The sequence below is a fragment of the Phaenicophaeus curvirostris genome, chromosome 9 (assembly GCF_032191515.1).
Source record: "Phaenicophaeus curvirostris isolate KB17595 chromosome 9, BPBGC_Pcur_1.0, whole genome shotgun sequence".
In the NCBI taxonomy this organism is placed as follows: Eukaryota; Metazoa; Chordata; class Aves; order Cuculiformes; family Cuculidae; genus Phaenicophaeus; species Phaenicophaeus curvirostris.
In genome coordinates, this window is record NC_091400.1 from 5,607,814 (window position 1) to 5,631,414 (window position 23,601).

Genomic DNA, 23,601 nt, shown 5'->3' on the forward strand with positions numbered 1-23,601 from the left:
CCATGCATTTGGCCACTCAACTGGCTCCCAGTCATCCAGTCCCGCCACCGTCCTCTCTCTGCTTCTAGCCTAACTAAACATTAGCAGCCTTTTTGTTCTAAGGTGCTGTTCCTGCTCAGAATACAATATCGAGGTTTTTCCAGCTGTTTTTCATCACTAGCTTCTGTGATACGCATCTCACTAATCAGGATGCCCTGTAATATATGTCCCAAAACTTACTGCCAACTTGCAGCTGTCAGCACTAACCTCTAAAGACAAAATAAACTTCTCTACACGTGTAATTGTGAGCTTGAGGTAGCTTGAACTGGAGAATTTCTTATTTCAAACTAATTAAATAAATACATGCTAACTGCTACGTACATGATCTATATGGACTATGGGCTTAATTACAACCTTGAAATCACTGTGACTACAGCACCTTCCCTGGAGGTGTTTAAGGGACGGGTGGACGAGGAGCTGAGGGGCACGGTTTAGCGATTGATAGGAATGGTTGGACTCGATGATCCAGTGGGTCTTTTCCAACCTGGCGATTCTATGATTCTATGATTCTATGATAAGCCAATGCCCCAAAGAAGGGCTCATCTGCCCCAGCTACGCTGGGATAGCAAGCTAAGCCCTGCTTCTTCTCTGAGCTGTTTGAAAAATCAGGGGTTGTAGATCAGTGTTGTAAAGGACAATGACTTCTTCAGATCTTCCAGTGCCTTTTCCTTGTTATGTTCTAAGGCTCTGAAACTCTCCAATACTGTACTTTAGATGGCTTTTTCCAGTCCTAGACGTATTCACAAGCTGAACTGTCAGGCTGGACGATACGTGTGGTATTAAGGGACGCCTTCAGATCATCCCCAAAAGACAGCACAGACTCCTTGTATAATTTTGGGCAGTCCACACAGATGTCTAATAATTTTTCTCTACTGAATAATGTGTAACCCATCTCATTTTTCAGCACATGCCATTAGTGAGATCACATTAATTTCATCTTAATACCTAGAAAATCAAGAATTTTCCATTTATGATAAATCCTGAGGGTTTACAATTAAAGTCTGACAATTCTACTGTGGAATAGCAGCCACGCACAAAGCTCCATTTTAAGACTCACTCCTGCTTGTAAAGGTACTTTGGGCTTCAACAGACAAGATCTGGAAAGAAATAGCACTCATGTAATTTGTTCTAGGACACTGCGCCTGATCCTAGAGGCAGATGTTCCCTTCTGCTGGCTAGTAAAGACAAAAGGACAGAAAGTCATGATATCTTGAAGTGGTTTTTTTAGTATTCAACATTCAGAAACCTCAATTCTAAAAAAGCAGACAGAAGAACAGTATTTGCATGGGGTTTATGCCATTATTTGCAAACGAGTGAATCTGAAATTCTCTGATGTTGCTCTATCAATGCTCTGCAAGACCTGGTACATTTACTGTGTATGTTCTAACTACTTGTGGTTCCTGAAAGTTTTGTCCTTCTACCACCTGCTGTTACACTGGTCAGTCAGTTTGCCACAGTGAAGGCTCCTAAGTTTCTCAGTGCATAACCCTCAGCTCATTTGTTGCACAGATTATTCAATGATTTTGCAATTCTAGCATTTTACATAGAAACCTCTCTTAAAGTGGAAAATGTTTGCATGGTTTTTTGGTTTAGATTCAATACTCACTTTGGATTGCTTAATTTTGTGTATCGTGTACAAACAGCAGTTCACAGCTTAGCAAGACTCCACATACATCTTATAATACTTGCATCTCAGCAGAAATCCACATAGATTTATAGTTGTTTTATCAGAAACATCAGAGTTATTTTTCAGACTTCATAGGCTACCAATCTGCATGTACCATAATGTCCAAGCTCCAGTGGCGTGCAGCACAGTGTCAGTATGCAGGTCCTGTCAGCACTGTTTGGCTCACATCTACCGTTACAGATATTATAAAGAATGCATTAGGTCTCTATTCCGGGTATAAAGTGACATTAGACTTCACCCAACCCATAAAATGCCTAACCTGCCACCAAAAGAAGGGCTGACCTCACTATCCAACTTTTCCATTTCACTCAAGAGCCCACACCACAAACTAATGCTCACAAGCTGTTCTGACAATGCTGTTTCACAAAGAGAGAGAAAAACAAAACTACTTCCAATGCATCATCTTTTTCCATAAAAGAATTGCCTTTATCTCTGATTTTGCATACTGTTATGCCATTATGCCTCAAAAAATATCTTTCTGAAGAACTACATCCCACAGGAGAATCTCTTTTCCAGCCAAGGCGCTCACTCAATAACATTTTGATAGAACTGGAAGAAGGTGAAAAAGCCAGCCAAGTAGTGGTGGAAAGGGTTATATATCAATTCCCCACAGTAAATACATTACATTTTGGTAATGTCTCGAATCAGAATGGTGATGAACATTTTTAATAAAATAATAAATCAGCAATCAAGCAGCATTTATGGTAAGCTGAACTGTTCAGAATTACAGATTGTTTTCTGTTGCTGATTTGTAGGATGAGAAGAAAGGAAAATCTAGTCTCTGCATTTTCCAAGTGTCGTGTTAGGGTTTAGTCAAGGTTTTAAGCAGTAGCTCAGTTCTACACAATGAAATTGCATATAGTAACAGAGTTTCTCTGTGAACTGCTTAAAATATTCTGAAATTATTCCACCTGCGTTTATATCTCAGTTTTATTTACAGCTGAGTTTCACTTGCCTCTTTTAATTACTTTTCCCCAACAGTTTATTTCTTTGCATTCAATAACATTTAGAAGTTCTGGCTTTTTCAGCTTTTTAGTTTCAGGCCATTCTTAAGGATTTCTGCATTGTTGTGCTGTGTTTATTAAATCAAACATCTCAAAGAAGTCAGGAATATTTTACTATTAAATCACACGCGTTTGCTGAGTTTACCGGCTTATGGGTTTCCCAGCGACTGTGATCTCTGAGTTCTAATCAAAAACAAAGATCAAAGCAATAACCAGTCATTTAAAAAGGCTGAAGTCTACCAGCTGACAAGAGTAATACAATGCCACTACAGTGCTTCTTGGATGAATCCGCAAAACCCACGTAAGCATCTATAGGGGACGTTTCGTGAGCGAGGAGAAGGCGCTCGGTGCCCATAGGTGCTGTCAGAGCCGTGGATTCCCTGTCCAATGAGGTGGAATGCTCCGCGGGCACATGGTTTACGCTGCTCAAAATAACTTGGGACCTGCAAACTGACAAATGCTATTGCTCCGGTGGTGACAGGTTGTCCAGCTTCTTACAGCCATCCTCAGTAACGAAGGTTAACTTCCTTCACTGTATGGACTCCTAACCATTCCTGTTTCTGAGGATTCGAAGAGTTCCCTCCCTTCCTTAACTTTAATCTTACACTTCTGGATAATTGTCATCGCTACAAACTGCCAGGGTTGGGCAGCAACATCTAGAGGAATTAAAAAAGGTAATTCTTCAACTTTAGATCGGTCTACAGTTTGATTTTGCAGCACAGATACAGAGGGGTTTGAACGCATGTGTATTTGAATGCTAATTATTGCTGATAAGACATATATACAGGGAGCAAATCATTGTTAAATGGACTGAGTTAAATTATGCTGAGGCATGTGTATTGCTGTGAAAAAGAAACAATGCTCAGCAGCATTATAAAGGGTTGGAATAGCATTGGAGGGGTTCTCAGAATCCCTAGGGCCAGTTTGATCCTCCAGCAGAAGATTGTGACGACCTGAAAAGTTCCCTGCCGGGTCTGTATTCTTCTTCCCACTTATTTTGCCTCCATGTTCTAAAATATTTACATTCTGGTTTTCACCCTTAAACCAAGAGCCCATACTTTTTATTTCCTTCTTAAGCAAAATCAAAACTAATTTAACATGACCCCATAGTTAAATATTTTCTATTTATTTATTTATTTATTTATTTTGTGGTGTAAAATGACCCTGCTGGCTATATTTAGTGCTGGGAGATCTGCTCTCTGGATTAATGTACACAACAGCTGCAGAAACAGTCCTGCTAGAAGGGCATAGCTCTCCCCCTTGAGCTCTCTCTATCTCCCTTGCTCTCTTTCTCTCTCTCAGAAAAGTATTTGACTGTCAGTAGCAAATGTTTGGCCCAATATATTGCAACATTAAGCAGTAATCAGAAGCCCATCTTAAGTTTTACAAAATAATATGTCAATAATTGAGGAGAGAACAGAGTGGCTCTTGCATTTACGTCAATAGAACGTTGTAAAATCATGATGAAGATATTGATGACTTTACCAGCAGTTTTGGTTTGGTCATGAGGTTTATGTTTGCGAAGATGCGCTTGTGTTTAAGAATGGAAAAAAAGTCAGCAAATGTTACTGGAACAATTTCATGCACTTCAATGCTGCTCTTCTCCCTCTCCTACACCTCCTGAAGGTTCCTAAGGTCAGGGTAGTTCCTTCTGTCTGTCTGTCTCGCTTTCAGAAACAGATGACAAAATTAAACAGCCCTGAGAAGTGTGGTTGTTCCTGTAACTGAGCAGGACAATATTTATATGTCAGAAATAAGCTATAGTCAATTCAGGAGTTAAATGGGGTTTGTACCTGACAGACAATCCAAAACAAAGAAGAGCTGTGTGCTCTGTGCCGATTTGTTATCCCCATGCAGTCTTTAGAGATTTTACAGCAGATCTTGCTGTGGTACCGAAGGAATGTTCCTTATCAACAGCTGCTAAGAATCAGCAGGCTAGGTAGATTTGCACATAAATACAACATTAAGATGGTTTGTTAAATATTTCCACTATACCATAACAGCAAACGAACAATGTAAGCTAAATCTTACTTTTCTGTTTAAAACAATTGATTTAGTACTTGTTTTCATAAACAGTAATACTCTATGGGGTCAGGCAACTTAATTCTGCCTAATACAAATCTCATTCAAACATCACAGTTTGAAAATATGATTAAAATGTGAAGGCTTTTATGTTACAAAGTTAGGGAAGGCTGATGAAAAAGGCATTACAAAGACAGAACAGCAGACAAAAAGTAACAAATAGAGAGAGAATGAAGAGAGAAAGGCACAACTGAAAAACTTTGGGAGTGGGGGAGGAATGCAAGCCAGATTTCTTTTGTGTCTAATTCAAGGCTTAAGTTCCCTTCTTCAGGAGGAACCAGTATTTGTATGAAAAATGAATCTCATTTTAAAAGCAAAACAGCCCATAGATTTGAAATTAGCAGTCAAAAAGACGTCACAATGCCATTTAGCTTGCACACCGCTGCTTTTCAGGGCTTTCCTTTGGCCAGTTTGTGCTTGCTCAACCTCCTACACGAGCTGTCAGTTCTCTGGTCCTCAGATACAGGTGTACGATTCCCCTGACACAGGGGCCGCTGACACAGACGCTTTTGCTCAGCAGTTTAAGTCATGCAGATTCTCATTACAGTCCCTTGTGCAGCACTGTAATTTGTCCATCTAAACTGAGCCCACGAAACAGATAAATCTCTTTTCAACATTGAGATCTAAGCTGTAGCTTCAGTCCCAAACTAAAACTTTACAGCAGTCCTCAACCTCATGAGCTGCTAGCAGGAATAACAGGAATTACCTAGTTTAAATCATTTGGTTCAGAGTCCATGCAAGTGGGTTTGCAGTCTTAGCTCTGAAATGCTTGCAGTGACCCGTGTTCTCGCAAGGATAAATTAATATCATTGCCTTCTATATTTTTCATTGAGGACTTTTGTACGTACACTCAGTACCAAATTGTGGACCTCTGCTGTATCTTTTTGGGCCTTTCATATAGAGTCTTTCTCATACAGACAATCCTTAAAGGAAACTGGACTGCAGACGTTACTTGAGTCAATAAAAACGTGTCCTACATTATGAGCACTTGAAGTCATACACTCAGAGCTTCTCCTGACATCTGAGGCCCAAACTTCACAGGCCAAAGGGAGAGGAGGATGGAGAGCATCCCAGGCAGGTCTCAGAGACAGCCTTTTCCCTTCCTGACCTTCTAATTTAAAAACCAGATTTAATTTATTTCAGTCTCAGTTTGATTTTATACAGAGTTTCTTCAAGATATTTTTTAACTTTCAGTTCAAGAAGATTCACAGGAGGCAGAGAACTTGAGACAAGGGTAAGAAAGGGTCTCGGTTCTCATTTTGGGAACTACTAAGGGGCAATATTAATTATGAGATATTAAAGACTTTTTGTGATCAGAATCAAAAACAAAGATCATGTCATTATATGATAGTACAAAGGAAATGCTGAAAAACTTAAAGAGCTTTTGTGAGCCAAATGTGTTTTACCCTTGAAGAACTTGAAGAACTGTTGCTTGATTTACACTGCTAAGTTTGCCCGGTGCTGCAGGACTGAGGTCAGAGGCCAGATCATTTTTAACAAAAAAAACAAGAGCCAAAAAAGATGTCTAAACACTTTTTGCATTAAATCTGCTGCTTGCAAATAACCTCTATTATATTAAAGTGAAGGAGTGTTTGAAAAAAACATCTGGAGGGCATCAAACATTCAAAGCTGTTTCTGACCAAACGTGACAGAGGATCTGAGCTAAGATATATCCAAGATTCCTTTCAGGTTGGCAGAGATTTCACTACCACTGTTTTCTTAGGAAAATTCTTGCAGTGGTGACTCAGCAATAAGTCTAACAAGCCTCAAGCAAGAGGAAAGGAGACGGTTCGGTGTCACTGTACAAGCTTCCAGCAGTGTGATTTTCATCCTTTCCATGCAAGAGTTTTCAGGTCCAGCCAGTGCCGAAACAAACCGTGGAAACTTAATTCTCCCTTTGTGACTATTGTATCCTAAAGGTCACTTGGTTGGTGAGAGACCATTGCCCTGAATACAGGCTCTTGGAAACTCAAAGCCTGCACAGTGGAAATGGAATTAGTAGATTGATAAAGTTCACAGTCAGTTTTGTTCATGACATCCTCTGATGCCTCTCAAGATAAGAGGCACCCAAGGTCACTGCTGTTCGCGTCCCAGGAAGCAAAATCCATTGCCCCAATGCACGGCTTTGATGCTACTGGTAACGAGCCAGTCAAGGGTAGAGAACTGCTGACTGCTGGAGTTAGGCATCCCACTTTCATAGAATCATAGAATAACCAGGTTGGAAGAGACCCACCGGATCATCGAGTCCAACCATTCCTATCAAACACTAAACCATGCCCCTCAGCACCTCGTCCAGCTGTCCCTTAAGCACCTCCAGGGAAGGTGACTCAACCACCTCCCTGGGCAGCCTCTGCCAGTGCCCAAGGACCCTTTCTGTGAAGAATTTTTTCCTAATGTCCAGTTCCCTCCTCTCCACAGCCTCCTTTCAGGTAGTTATAGAGAGCAATGAGGTCTCCCCTCAGCCTCCTCTTCTCCAGGCTAAACACCCCCAGCTCTCTCAGCCGTTCCTCATAAGGCCTGTTCTCCAGCCCCCTCACCAGCTTTGTTGCTCTTCTCTGGACTCGCTCCAGAGCCTCAACACCCTTCTTGTGGTGAGGGGCCCAGAACTGAACACAGGATTCGAGGAGCGGTCTCACCATTTCAATCCAAACTAACATGAGTTTAGGGCTGTCATTAGTAACTAGCGTTGAAATTCCTCCCCTTGGCACTGGTTCACTCTAAAACAGATTTTTACAGTCTGTAGAATTATCGGTGCTTTCATTGACACCACAGATTGCCATCTACTGTGCTTTTACGAGTTTGTCCTTCTTACTACTTTACTCCACAGAGGTATCTGCAAAGCTGTCGGCAGTTATCTCCTCACCACCGATATCTGCAATCACTGCTTACATTTTGCTGGCCCCACGACACACAAGCGGTGTGCCGGGCACTGCCACTCGGTACCAGCATTCTGTGTCGTAGCACGCTGCGTGACCACAGGAGGCTTTCTGTGCAAGCACAAAGACAATTATGTTCCAAAGTCCCAATTAGGAAAAATTAAAAGGAAGGCTCAAGGCATATTAAGGCCATTCCACATCTCAGTCTAAATAATCCAGAAAGTTAGGCAAAGAGAAAGACTGAATTCAAGACCAGATCTTATTTTTGGAATGTAGATTCAAATTGTGGCTATAGAAAGGCTAAATGACTACTAATTATCATAAACCAAATATGTAATAGCATAGCTGTTCCTATGGTGATATCTTTTGACTCACTAGAAAGATAGTTTAATAGATATTTTAGAAAATATATTGAATTTAGCCTTACTGCTGTCCAGCCCAGAGATCCCGTGAGACTATTTGGTCTCATTTTAACAAAAGCTGCTGTCCCCTGACTGTGAAATCTGAATGGCTCAGCCTACCTAGTGCTTCCCTCAGTCATCAGCCCCCTGTAGTCCTTGGAGACTATAACTCCTTGTAGGAATAAAAAAAAAAAGAAACTGGACACGTCTCAAGGCATAAGCAAGGCATAATTAATAATTGTAACTGGACTGTCCAATAGCCTTACAGCAACATTTGCTGAAAGTCCACATTTTCTACTTAATTAGAAATATCACATAATTCAAAATATCTTGAGAGTACAGTAGCCAAGCACTGCCTCAAAGCGCTACATTTGACGAGTACCCAACTTCCTTCCTAAAAATAGAATAAAAAGTTATCTTCTACAGAAGCTGAAAATAGAGAAGAGTTAGATATAAGATTCTGACCCTGCGTGAGCTCTGAAGAAAAGTAGTAGCTCTCTAAGGATTAAGAATTTGGCATCAGATTCATTCTCATCAGTATCTTGCTTCCCAACATCAGAAGGAACACTCTGCTCCCTTCTACCTCTTCTGCTCCGATGGGCAGAAGGAAGGAAGTTGTCCTAGCTCCTTTGCTGGGAAGCTGTTTTTTTCCCATTCGCACCTGCTCAGCTGCCCTCAGAGGGGCAGAGATGGGATTGAACCAGCCCTTTGTCCATTTGTTTCCTATCTGTTCACTCAGGACTGTAAGAGACAAGTGGGTTTTGCTCTTCTGCGTATGGCTCTGCTGTCTCGCCTCATCTTCCATGTGGAAGATGTTTTAGGCAACTGCATTACAGCCTGCCAAAAGGAGCCACCAGTACAAGGAAGTTTGGGGTTAACTACTTCAATTTCCTCTATATTTTTGTATTTTCATCAGGTATGGGCATCTCTGGGTTTGTTAAGTTGCAGTAATTTGCATGTAATTTTCCTCCTTTTACTACCAGATCGTGGCTTCTTCACTTACTTTTTTGCAAACTAGAATTACAAAGCTGTTTTGCCAATCTAAACACATTTTTGAGAGCATCTCGTCATGTTGCAGTAATATTCCTTAAGGGAATTAGCAGAAATTACTTCTTTCATGTTTCAAAGCTTTGTTCAAAAGATAAACAGAAGATATGCAAGACCCAGAACAAAGTGTCAAATAACCACCCTGAACACCAGTTGCTTTGCTGTGTTTATCTGCAGAAAAGCTGCACTGTGATTAACAACCTCCATTGAAATAGATATAGCACCTAAATGGGAGAATGGAGCAATATCTGTTAAACAGAGGAAAATGAAACCCCAAATAGTCACAGCCACATGATCTTCATATTCAAACAAAATTATTCTCAACAAAATTATTGCAGGAGTTCCTTAACTACATTTGATTTTGGTAGGTTTTGGCCACATAATATTATTTCCCTACTTGCATTTCCTCCTTAGTGTCCGGTGTTCTCTAAAGACCTACCTCATCGCTTTCAGCTCTGATGACCTTTACAGACATTGAGATGAAATGAAGATGTGCAGTTCTGCAGGCTTTCAAGAAGAGTGGCCAAGAAATGTAGTGAGCTAAAAGTAAAACACATACTTCTCCAGCCACATAAAATAGAGCTTTCCTCTGTGGCGTCTAAAGCTGCACAGAGATACGTACAGCTGGATGTTATAATTTAGCCATAGTGACACATAGAGAGCTTAGTATGGAGCTGCATCCCTCTGGAGATACCCTGAGAGGCTGTACCTCCTATGACACCCCTCTAAAAGCACACAGGTTACGCTAGCTGCACAGTGCAGGATAAAATACTGGCTGTGGCTTGGCTTTCTTCTCTTCTGCTTTTAAGTAGATACAAGGCAGGAGGAGGTCTAAAGCAAACTTGCCCTATGTTACAGCTATATTCTAGCTCTGCAGTTCATTCACATGCCAGGTTTGTCTTCCAGGCTGTAAACTCTTTGTGTTAGAATGCATTTGAGCTCTTCAGAGTTGAAACTGTAGCTTTAGCTATGACCTTTACAGCACATAGTATGCTATCAGCACGTAAACAAGATAATATAACCCCTTAAGCACGTTCAGCTTCAGTAAGGTTGCACAGCTGTGTCAGAAGCAAAAGCTGAGCAAGCAAAAGTAGTATCCATAGAGCAGGAACTTCAAGCCTCATGGAGACCTCTTTGTTCTCTTAAGAGGTTAAATTACATACTCTGTCCAGTCATGGAACAGCTCACAACATTATCTCATGTGGGATTCCCAAATCAATGTTCTCTTGCGTGCCACGGCCTCACTGAAACGCTGTGCCAGATAACTTAATGCCAAGTGTTCAATTAGTGTTGCAGACCCTGGCTCAGCCGCAGAGACTAGATTGAGTGCTTAGGTACAAGATAATTCATACAGCATTTTGTTTGTCAGTTTGCATACAAGCACAAACTTATCAATAGTTTGGTTGGGTGTCTTTGCTGTCTTACTGATTTTGCTTGTGTCATATTTCTGCAATAAACCAAAATCAATAAATCTAAAATGCCACACATTTAGGTGAGAAAAAGAATTTCAATATAGCAAACTGCCTCAGGCAGAGGGATTAAGGTTTCAAAATGCACATCAGCATATGATAGCTTCACGTTCATTCACTGAAGAAGAACATAAACAGTTTAAATTGAAGCTTTCCTTTTTGTAAATAAGGAAGAAGGGCTGCCACTCACAATCCAGGAAGAAATACTGCAGGAGTACGAGATAGAGCCATCTCATTTCCTTTTTACCAGTCCTTTTTCCAGGGACAACTGTCCCGCTAGCAGAGCAGAAAGCCTTTCACAGCAGAGATACTTTTTTTTACTTTCCTTTTCTTTCTCTGGCACCTTGAGCTCTTGCATAAGGCTACGAATGGAGATGGCAGAGGCAGGGCATGCATGTTCCCTTCTCTTGAAGCCACGACAGGAACAGAACCTTTTGCAGTGCGACAAATCAGACACCTTGGGGTAGGAATTTGTGAAACCGTCACAGCAAGACTTGCCAGGCCATAAATGAAGTCGGAGAGGGACGCTGTTCACTGCATTCTGGGAGGTAGATCCAGTGAATAGCCATGCACTGGTTTCAGTGTCTGTGAGATACCAGCTCTCTGAAAGGTTGTGAAGAGTATTTGTCTTAGTTGTCTTCATACTTAAGTGACGTCAAGACAAGTGTGTTAATAGGACGTCTGAATCCCCTATATTCACAAGTAAATAAAAGGGAGAATATTATGCAGAAATACTGGCTTAAGTATCAAAGGGATATTTCAGCTTTGCTTATCAGGCATGCAGGTTAAGTATGGGCTTTCTGATACTGCCTTCTCATCTGTGATACATTTTTTCAGAATCAGGTTGACCTAAGATAACAATTTTGAAAGGCCAATAGGACAAATGATGTTTGTACCAAATAGTGACTTCCTTTAAATACTTTATTAGAAATAATGCTGAATTTAGGAAGGTATAGAACAATTAGTATCATTATCGCTTCCTATATTGCAATGTCTTTAAGAATTTAAAATTAAAAATTGTAATTACAGAATATTTTTGTTCTTCTCTCTCCTTCTTCCTCTCATCCCTCAAAAGCTTTTGAGGGTTCATTTACTTACTGCTTCAGTGTCTTCTAAGCTAAATTTACTTAATTTAAAAGTCACGTTATTCTCTCACAACTTTCAGTCCTTGACATACCCAGCATTTAATCTATCTGATGAGGTTGTTTCTTTGCTAGGAAACACACATCAGCAATGACAAAGATTTAACTTTGAAACTCAGTTAATAGCTCCATAGTTGAAGATTTGCCTGGAACAAAGTATAAATTACCACACTTGCAGTAGCCAGGCAAGGCTAGCAAGGGTAGAAAGCGATAAAAGATGAATTTCACTGTGTAAAGGCCATTGTATCTGGCAGCAGGTAGGGAAGCAGGCCTTACTTAGAAGTTAATATTCAGCACACAGATGCACTTTGAAAATGTCATGTTCCCCTTTTCAGAAGCCTGTACTTGTGTGCAATCAAAAAAATTTGCTGTTGATAAGGTGTGGTCCTATTTGTCCTTTTTGTTGGCAGCATGCAAGACGACAGTTTAGAATCCTCAACTTCAATATCTCAACTTCTGAGAGAAAGTTATTTAGCTGAAACTAAACATCAAGGGAAGAGTGAAAGGAACAGATCAGAACCAGCTTCTCGGAATTTCCATTACGGCAACGCTTCCAGTGATGTGGATGAGGTAGCTGCCCAAGATGACCTTCCAGATCTCTCTGCCTTTTTGAGCCAAGAAGAGCTAAATGAAAGTGTAAACCTGGCAAGACAAGCTATTGATCAGAATCCACTGGAAACTAAACAGGATGAGCTTCAGGCATATTCACAGCATCCACCAGATCAGCTGAAAAACACAGGAAAACACAAACAAATGGCCCAGCCTGCAGCTTTGAAAACATCAGACAACAGCCCGCACTCCAACTTTTGTCAGAACCAAGTCAGAAATACAAAGGGCTCCAGAGGGAGCCCTCAAGACCTAAAGAAACACCTCCCTTCTGAATCAGAATCTAAAAAGGAATTCCTGAACAAGGCGGCAGATTTTATTGAGGAGCTCTCCTCACTTTTCAAAGCACACAACTCTGAGAGAATAAGACCTCGAACATGCAAAAACTACAGGAGCAAAATCGATTCTAAGAACAAGTCTGCTCAAAAAGGTACCTGTAGCCTATCTAGCACATCAGAAAACAGAGAAAGGATTTCCATTCCGGTACCTCAAGACCTGGAAAGCAAAGCAGAGAAAACATTTGATCAAACAGATGATCAACAGGTGTCAAACTTGGAATCTATCAATCAATTAACAAGTGCAGAGCTAAAATCAGAGTCAGAATCTGCATCCGTATATTCTGATGAGCCTATTGGACAACCACCACGCTTTACTCAAAAACTGAAGAGCAGGGAAGTTCCTGAAGGAACCAAAGTGCAATTGGACTGCATTGTGGTAGGAATCCCAGCACCTGAAGTCAGGTAAACACATTCTGCACTTGTCATTTTCTATTTCTGCAACAGTAGGTGTATGACTTACTCTTTCCAGGTAGTTTGATGCATAGGTTTCAGTAATCTGCAGCAGAATTCTCTTGATCTTGGTTATTAAAATTAATTAAGAGAAAAATATTGCTTTCTTTAAATCATACAAAGGTTGCTTATATTTTAAGACAACATATTTTGGGACATACTTGTTTCTTTGAATTTTAGAGAACTGTTTTTCATATACTGTACCACCATAATTAAAAGAAAGTGCTAACTCCTCAGTGGGACATGTTAAGTTATCTTTATGGAAATCAAGACTGATGGTGTAAACCAACTAAAAACACTGAGGGCCATGATACCTCACACTGTTGTCTGAAGGTATTTGAGAGGAGTGAACATAGGATCCTATAAAGCAAAACCATCCACACACAAACAGAGAGGAAAGGAGTTCATTTAAGTTATACAAAAAAACAGGAGCAGCTCTGTTCTAACTCAGATTCTGACAATGGTTCTGCTGTGGCCTTAGAAAAAGAAATATTTCTGTTTTATCAAGTATAAGACACTTTTATCAATTTACCCTTATCGTGTTGTGTGCCTAGCCTGCTAATTCTGCTGCTTCAGTTTCCCCCTACATCTATGAGAATTTTGGAAGTTAAGTAAGTAACATTTGCAAAGATCACTGGAGTTGAAGGGAAATGTGGAAAAGCTACACTTCATTCATCAATGACATTAATGGAATGAGAAACAGATTATTGTAACTTTCAAATTTGTCTTGAAAATTCTTAGATCTCATCAGTCTTCCTAAATCTAAATTTGTTCATATAGAGCTCATTAGTCAGATTTACCTCTCCCTTACAGCAGTGGAACTCTATGTCCTTTCTGGGGCTGTACCGATCCAACAGAAAGGAAAACCCTATCTGTCTTTTAGAGACATACTATACATATTTGCATCCTGATATCTGCAGTTTCATCAACAGAAACTCTTAGTTTAGATGGTTACCTGCCCTTTTCTAGGCATTTTGGAAATCTGTGTTGCTTTTCTGAATATTGAAAAGAACTACTTGCATCTTCAGCATCCAATTAAAGGACTCTGTGCTTCACAGATGCTCCTCTGTTTCCAATTGTCAGCTCATTGTCTTCACTGCATACTTCAACAATGCTGAGTAAGCAGTACTGCCACTTCTACTGCAATCAACACCTTTTATCACCTTTCTCCCTGAACTAATAGGCACAATCATCAAATGAAAACTACTTCAACATCCAAAGACAGGAGCTCCAAAGATTTTTGTGGTAAAGAATCTTTGTTTTCCACTCCCTTGGATTTCTGACACATCTCAGAAGGAAGAAGCTTTTACAACGCTCTGTTCAGTATGTAGGAACAAGGATCTACAAATGAATCCTCTTGTTATGGACAGGCAAGAAGTTACTGAGTTCACAGGATCCCTGAACTGTGACTGCCAGAGCATTTTGCCCCACAAGTGTCTTCAGTAGGAACATGTAGGTTCTCAGTCCTTGCCTCACGGTGCCATGCAGGGTCCATGACAGGAATGTGAACTTTCAAACGACTAAATAATTTATTTAGAGAAGAGGAATCTGTTCTAAAGCTGGAGGAAATACCTTTATGCTTTCTACCATGCTTCATGTCTAAACTCACTGCTTGAATTAATAATTTTGAGGCATTAACTTAGTGGAACTTATGCAATTAGAAGTGTTATATTGGGTTCAGCCCTTAAATTCATAGAGGACTCTGATTAAAAGATAAAACAGTGCCAGAACTTTGGGGGAGTTGATGGGAAACAGGCAGGAACTATCACCATCCCCCAGATATTAGCAACACTCTCTGAACACTTCTCTTGCTCTTAAGGACTCTGAGACTTACTTCTCCAGGCATTTACCATAATAAATCTGTTTTATATTAAAATGGTCAGAAGGATGCCTGGGCATGAGAAATAATTTTGTTTTCTCTCATCTCTTCATAGTTTATAACACAAAGAAAACAACTGAAATAATCTCTTACATATACAGACCGGTGCCCAAACTCAATCTGGCTTTCTTTGTATTCAGAAAAGGTGACACTGAATTTCTTGTTTACAGGCATACACTCCACCACACAATGTTAATTTTATGTATTTCTCCAGAAGGCCACGCTGCCATCCTTATAACAGCACCTCATGCCCGTGCCGCTGGCACACGGTGGCAAGGTGTCCGTGCCATCTAACTTTAGGCATTTAACAACCATCTGAATTAGAAGCTGACACTATAAAGTCTTTGAAGCCTCGCAAGGGCAGATTGGAGAACCCAGGAACAATGAGTCACCTCATGGAGTATCCAGGGATGGCCAGGATGCCTGCACACCCAGCTCGGGGGCCGCTTGATTCCACAGAACTGGATGACAAGTATCTTTGCAAATAGGGTCTAGTGTTGTCCCGAGAAAACTGAAGCTTCTCCATTGAAATTTCTGTTTCAACATTTAATTTTGTTTCTTTGAAATAGGAAAATAACTTGTCTATGTGAATGACAGTCAACACAGGAGCTGCTACGCTTTTATAGAATAAGTATCCATCAGACTTTTCCAATGACGATACACTGTTGTCAGTCACTGGATTGCTCCAAACAGAAATTCAGGCTTAGTTTACTGACTCATGCTTGTAGCCAGAGCGAGGTCTTAGAGGAGCCAACACAGAAGCCCAGAACTCACATGCTGATGCCTCAAGGGCAGTGGAAGTAGGGACAGGGAGAAAGAAGTCCTATAGGGAAAATCAGTCTCAAGTAGTCAAGCTCAAAAAAATCAGGCTCAAAAAAAAGATCAGGCTCAGCTTCTGGTTTTATGATTTAAACTAACAAATAAAAGATAAATCACAGGGGAGTTAGCTTGAACTCTTCCTCTCATTGTGTTTTTGTGCATGTGTGTGTATGAACGTGCTGTATTAAGGAGAGCGCTGGGAACATTAGCTGCTTGAACAGAGTTTCCTGATAATAACTGTTTCTTTACAAAACTTCTGCTGTGTTCATCCAAGATTCTTTCAACTCCACCAATGTGTAGGAGTAAATTAAGAAAGGATGAAAAAAAATCACTTGTCTGATTGATAAATATTCATGTGTTTCCAATGGTTGTGGCCTTTTTAGTCACTGCTGCAGGCAAGGAAACCAGAGAATGTAATGTACTTTGGGGTATGTGTTCCATTAGCCACAGGCACCAAGAGACTGCAGGTTTTTTCACTAAAAACAGTGCTTGCCTTTGATCTGCTGTGCAAAGCTTCCTAAATAGTGAAGGAAGCTTCTTGTTGGCCACAGTTACAGAACTGTGTCCAAAACTGGGCTCAAAACTGACAACCATCTTGCTTTGAGGGTAACAGTTTTCCAAGGTTTGCAGTGAGTTAGTTCAGTATTTGTGGAGCTGGGCAAAGAGAGAAGAATTCTAACAGATAAGCAAGACAAATACAAAAATGAGTAGTTCCAGGAGAGGACTAACTGGTGAGGTAGTGACTGATGAAGCTGGCTGGCTTTAAAGCATTATTTCTTATTCCTTCAACTTAGCAGAATGACCAAGCTCAGTAAGCAAGCATCCCTTGGACACACATGTGTTAATGCATGCTTGCTTGTGCCCCTTGACTTTAAATGGACTTCCTAGCCACAGAAAGGAATCCCAACTTATTTATAATGCTTATAGTATATACTCTTACAATGCAGAAGTGGCTCTGTGGGAACCGAGGACGTTGTGAAACAAGCACAAGCTTCAACAAGCTCTGTAATGTGATTTCTCAGTCAACACTAGGAGCAATCGGATGGTTAAACTGATGTAATGGGGATTACAAAAGAGAAATTAGAGACAGGGGATTTAGAAAGAAGCTGATCACAGGAATGGAAAGGACTGGAAAACAGGATGGACAGATACCATGTCTGAAAGCAAGACAGTACAGAACAAAGCTGATGATGTAAAAAATGGTGTAAATGACATTCATAAAGGATCAGGGTCAAAATATCACTGGCGATGATAAAATAGTATAATTTACAGGCTTGGTATGTCACTGTCTGGCAGACACGAGGACTCACTGATGGACAGAAAATCAGATGGTACAGCAAGAGAAGAAAGTGGGAACTGATTTGAAATACTGGTATATGGAAAGCTAAATCCTACTTGGCTGAATACAGATAGACCCATCCAGCTACTTTCTAAGATAAGTCAGCCTTGATGTAACAAGCCCAGACTTTGGAGGCAGCTCATTGAGCCTACCCATCTAGAAGAAGTTTCAGTGAAATCTAACCCCTTTTTCAATATCATCAGCTGAATGCAGTGACACAGAAGAAAGGAACAACGATTGATACTACAGTACATAGGCCTCCAGCTAGCTCAAACATTTGTTGCAATTAAAGAGAGCTACTACAATTACTAGCTGATTACTCTGACTCTACTGCAGATTAGAAATAAGCATTTAAGGGAAGTGTTTTGATCATCTTCTCATGCTTCCTTCTACAGCTCAGTTTCTATATGAGTAATGATAGGTGTGACAGTCACTCCTCTCTTTGTGGAGATCACTCCTTATTCCCTGAAGTTCAGAGGTGCCTACATTTTTCCAAACTGTTTGGCACATCACTCCTAGGTTAATTTTAATTATGAATCACATTGCATGGTTTGGCATCCACAGCTATCCTGGAAGTGTCATGAGGATTTGATGTTCTAAAAACAGGCTGTATGTCATAAGGTTTCCATGAAAGGATTCTTTGACGTAGGCATACAAATCTTAAAAACTGCATTTTAGTGCTTCTTTGTCTAAGGGGACTACAGCTGCAAGTAATCACAGATCTTTAGAGACTCTGAAGCCACATAAAACGGATGAAAACTTTTTCTTCCTGGTTGTCAAATGAAAACATTTTTCTGTCTTAGTGCTCGAAGCACAGAGAGCCAAACTTCTCTTACATGCAACTCCAGTCAAGCCAATGGATTAAGACCTACAATGAATTTGGCACAGTGCATGACACTGCTTGTGCTTAATGTGAACTTGCCTTGTATGATGAAGCTATCATTAAAATTCATGGCAGGAATGAAATGTCAGTGGCAGAGACTATTGCTACTTCAGTCATGACACGTATCTCAATGTCAGAACTCCCCTTGGAACTGACATTTCATTGCTACCACGTACAATGTTTTGATGGTAAGAATAAAATAAAGTGTTAATAAGCAAGGAGTAGATATGGCCATACCACAGGTTTACATAAAGCTTAGTTTTAATTGTTTTTCCTTTATAAGCATTGCAAGGAGACAGTGAACACTCTTTTTCTCAGCTTAATCTCAAAATATTTTAACATTATGGTGAAAATACTGACTGAAGAACACACTGCATAGGAGGACTAAACAAAGGTCTGAAAAAGAAGTTTATTCCTGAAGTTCTAAATCACTTACGGTGCAAATTTTGTTTTAGTCAATGGTAAAAATAATTGTATGTTTTGTGGCTCAAGAGAGGTCTTTGCTGTCTGAGTCTACTATAGAAATACACTGCTCACATGATACTAAAATAACAAGAAGAGATAACTTAAATGGTGTTTTGAAATTTGCTTGTGGGAAATTAGAGCTGTGCCTCACAAAGGCATCCACTACAGACCTATCTGTGCCCAAACACAATGGGTTAATAGGAAAAGCTGACCAGTAGTAACACAAAGAGTTCTTCTATCTCACTGATGATCATATCACAACATTTTGTGTAATGTGATTTGCTTTATCTGTCACTCGAGTGAGGAGCCACATTTGAGAGGACACAAACATATAATATCACTGTGCTGTATAAGGTATTTTAGAGTTCTGAAAAGATGCTCATGAAAATGAGATCAAATCCTAAAACATGGGTATTCTCTTTAATAGTTCTCCATATCTGCTAAAGTTAACATGCTAAAACAAGGCCACGTTGTAAGGAAGAGGCATGAGCGAGGTATATAAAAAGATGTGAGTAAGTGCCGTGACTCACCTCCCAAAGTACACAGTTGCCTACGTGAATTACAAATCTAAAAAGCAACTTGTACATTCATACACCAAATTTGTGCTTGTAGTCATACAACTGTGCATGAACCTGCAGTCTTTTCTCCTGAAAATGTGACTATTGTCAATTAACACCAGTTGCAAATCTTGAAAACAAGAGAAGAACAAACCCTATTGCACACAGAATAAAAAAAAATCCCTCTTCAGGATCATAAAAATCCTCTATAATTTCTCGGTCTGGAACTTAAAAATGGCACTGATCAATCCCAAAGGACCTTTCCAATCACCCCTGTAAAGCACATCACCATGCTTCTCCCTTGGCCCTGCTAAGCATCTCCTCTACTTACTCATGGTAGAGTTGTTCCTTCATCCCAGATGTTTGTGTTCTGGATAGCAAGGACCCCTCTACAAGTTATGATGTCTGTATCTATATGTTTATAAACATCACTGAACAGAAAAAAAGCAAACGTGATATGTGCTTCTGGGAAGTCAGTAAAAAAAAAATCCCACTCTATCTAATTATTACTGGGGAAAATACCAGATCTGTGCAAATCACTTTGGGCAAAGTCTACAACAGAAGTAGTTGTTCCTTCTGTTTTTATTAGAAGATGCAAAGGTTGCTGAGTGGACAATTATGGAATATGAACACTATGTCTTCATGAGAAGAAGCTAGAAAGATCTTTATCTTTAAAGAAAATATATTTTGAATGGAAGTGTGAACCAATTGTTTTAAGATAAAGATGACAAAAATATTATAAAAAGGATTTGCAAACTAAGTGTTAGTCAAGAAACATGATCTGATCTAGTAGAAGAAAATGGTGCTGGTAGTGTGACAGTGAAATCCTTTAGAAAAGAGGTAGTTCAGAAATAATTATTTTTAAACCAGTGATTTCACCTTTTTAAAGTTATTTTTAAACACTGCTTCACACCTTTTAAAAAGATAAAGAGAATGATAGGTAAAAGATACAGATAAAAGATACAGATAAAAAGATGAAAAAGAGAATTGTTAGATACTCTGGAGAAATACATGAACAAACAGACATGTATATATCTATACTCACTCTGCTTTTATGCTGTTCCATGTGTCTGCTTTTGGCCACATCAGGACAGCTTGCTGGGTTAGGTGGAGTTGTACTCTGAGCCAGAACACTCAGTAAATTCTTACTTCTTATACTATGTGCTACCTCACCTGGCGTCCTGCAATATGTGTCAATGCTATTACTCTATTTCGAGTGGCTTTTATCTTGGCTTGTATTAGAAACGGCATGACCAGCAGGTCCAGGGAGGTTATTCTCCCTCTGTACTCGGCCCTGGTGAGACCGCTCCTCGAATCCTGTGTTCAGTTCTGGGCCCCTCACCACAAGAAAGATGTTGAGGCTCTGGAGCGAGTCCAGAGAAGAGCAACCAAGCTGGTGAAGGGGCTGGAGAACAGGCCTTATGAGGGACGGCTGAGAGAGCTGGGGGTGTTTAGCCTGGAGAAGAGGAGGCTGAGGGGAGACCTCACTGCTCTCTACAACTGCCTGAAAGGAGGTTGTAGAGAGGAGGGTGCTGGCCTCTTCTCCCAAGTGACAGGGGACAGGACAAGAGGGAATGGCCTCAAGCTCCGCCAGGGGAGATTTAGGCTGGACATTAGGAAATAATTTTTCACAGGAAGGGTCACTGGGCAGTGGCAGAGGCTGCCCAGGGAGGTGGTTGAGTCACCTTCCCTGGAGGTGTTTAAGGCACGGGTGGACAAGGTGCTAAGGGGCATGGTTTAGTGTTTGATAGGAATGGTTGGACTCGATGATCCGGTGGGTCTCTTCCAACCTGGTTATTCTATGGTTCTATGGCGACAGCTGTCTCTTAAATTTCCAAAGGTGCTGCATGTTGTACGGTTTTGCTTATACCCAGAACAGTGCTTACAACTGTATTGTGAAGCACCATAAGCTCCACAGAGTTCTGAGAAGCAGTACAGAGGGCTGCCAAAAGCTATCCTGGAGTAAAGGGCTGTTCTAGGCAGGTTCCCAATGACAGAATGTACCTCAGAGAATCCCATTTTACCCACAAAGTGGTAGAAAACCTAGCAAATGAACTGTGTCAAACTTCAAAGGGATGGAGGAACACTCCTTCAACACTGTGTCTCACACTGAGTTCAAGCAAACACCTGTGGCAATTTAAGATGCAGCTGTAGCCTCCTGACTCCCAGAATTCATATCAGTGAGCTATCCTAGATCCATGATTAGCATCCTGGTGCAAACCCATTTTCATTAGACCTGAACTAAGGCAGCTGGGACTGGGAGCACACCTGAACCTGCCATCCTCACTTCAGAGTGAGAAACCTCCAGCAAGTAAGTCAGCATCAGGATTTTAACATTTTTAAGTACTGCTGCCGGGTCTGCAGGACCTTGTCTATCAGAGCTCTAGGGCTGAAATGGAAGAGAAATTAGTAACTTCAGCTGAAGTTCTCCACATAAAGCAGTCCCAGCTTCTCAACGGTAACACCCTGCAAGAAGGATGTTCATGTATTTTAGTAAAACAAAGATGTATTTCAGCTGTGAAATACCAGGGAAGAGAGCTGGGACATTTTACACCCTGCTGGCATCCTCTTTTACCATGAAGATCTTTACTACGTGACTGTCCACTGCAATGGAAAATGTTAAATTCATGCAAGTATTTTCTGTGGCCCATTTTCAATTCCAGTTACAATGGCAGCTTGTAAAAGAGTACAAGCAAGCAGATGTAGGAATGAACCAAGACTTTTAAGTTCTAGCTCTCAAGCTACAAAGGTTTGCCTTTCTAAAAGGGGAAATTGTGTTAAGCAGTATGATTCCTTCTGCAGTGCAAGAGCTTCCCTCCGTAACAGGCAGACCTGTACGGTTTCCAAGCTGTACATTCAAGTCAGTTTACTGTACAGCTACAGATTACAGTAATGTGCAGCTCAAAATGGGCTGCGGAATGCCATGTCTACTTTAAGAAAGCCATGTTGGACAGCTAGGACTGGTGGTGCACAAATAGTGCATGGTTTACTCCTTAGCTATGCAATCAGCATTTAAGTTCCAGAGCTGTACTCCTTCATGCCACGTAGTCCCTTGCAGGTTCCTTTTTGCAATTCTACATTATACCTCTATTAAATTGTGGGTTTCCTTTGAAATAGACTCTCTCATAGGTTTGGTTTTTTTCCCACAACATAGCTCTTAACGTACCTCAACTGAAATTCAGAGCTGGACTGATAGTGTACCAAATTCAGAGCTCTTCTACTTTCCTGAAATCACTATATCAAGAAAAATACATGCTAGAGTCCTTTACATAAACTAGTTTGGTAGCATATTTAAATACTGCTAAGAAAGGAGCTCTATTATTTGCTCTGACTGAATATTATGAAAATCATAAACATTTCATTCCTACAACAGTTGATTTAATTCTTCCCTGCAGATCTCTGTCAGAACCTTCAGACTAAAACTCACCCATCTTATCTCAGAAAGACTTCAAATACCACGATCCAAGTTGTCAGGTTGTTTGCATTAATAAAAGATTTTATTTTTTTTTTGTCTTGCAGGTGGTACTGTGAAGGGAAGGAGCTTGAAAACTCACCAGACATTCAAATTATCCAGGCAGGTGATCAACACTCACTGATTATTGTTGAAGCTTTTGAGGAGGATACAGGACGTTACTCGTGCTTCGCTTCAAACATCTATGGAACGGACTCCACTTCTGCAGAGATTTACATAGAAGGTAATGTGAGAATTGTGGAGATTTCGAGTTGAAATTTGTCATATAGGATTAAGATACAATTATGTATTTTGTGCATTCACTGTGTAACAGATTTGTCACAAAAAATACATGGCAGGGAGTCAGCACTTTTTGCCATTATTAATATATTTATTATTTCTCTGTAAAAGCTCTGTAAAACACCCTACAGACAAGCAACTGTCCTTTACATATAGTTTTATTGTTTTGCTTCCAGACATGATATATATATATCTCACTGCAAGATCAACGGTTGGACTCAATGATCCAGTGGGTCCTTTCCAACCTAGTGATTCTGTGATCGATGTCTAGAAACATTCAGATTCTGATGTCTCCTTATGTTTTTTGTCTGTAGTACTCTACAAAAATATAAGAATCTAAACTTTGTCTCTTATTCTTATCAGTTCCTTTTCCCTACAGTCATTAGTACAAATTGAATATAGGATAGCTTCATCCTTAAACCTTTATTGGGACCTTGTAACCAAAATAAATGTGCCAACAATTTGATATTTTACTTGCACAAGAGATGTTGCAAATAGAAATGTGTCTCTCTTCTTTCTCCTTGTGCTTTTTAACGTATCCTGCTTGGCTTAAGCTTGTTTCTTTTTAACACTTTTTTCAGATACGGTTACAGATTGCATCCATCACTGGGCTAGCAGGATTACAAATCTAAAATATTTAAAACACATAGAATCTTTTCTTTTCCCTTTAGTCCTTTTTTTCCCTTTCTCAAGCAGATAAACATACAGTGAGCACCATCACTGTCACCAGTGGGACCACTCACAAATTAAAACGCCTACCCTACTTT

At 40.2% G+C, this 23,601-nt stretch overlaps 1 protein-coding gene across 3 annotated transcripts in view; it reads left to right on the plus strand.

Annotated features, from left to right (window-relative positions):
* The window catches only part of MYPN (myopalladin), a 64,838-nt gene that overhangs the window by 9,959 nt on the left and 31,278 nt on the right, over positions 1-23,601 (plus strand). The window contains exons 1-3 of one of the 3 annotated variants that reach the window (XM_069864383.1): positions 3,097-3,404; positions 12,158-13,093; positions 22,603-22,778. In XM_069864383.1, the coding sequence (XP_069720484.1) occupies positions 12,159-13,093; positions 22,603-22,778 (1,111 nt within the window). In that variant the 5' untranslated portion in view covers positions 3,097-3,404; position 12,158. Of the gene's footprint in view, positions 1-3,096; positions 3,405-12,157; positions 13,094-22,602; positions 22,779-23,601 lie in introns of those variants that run through there. The other 2 variants (XR_011338013.1, XM_069864384.1) reach the window with 2 other exon arrangements.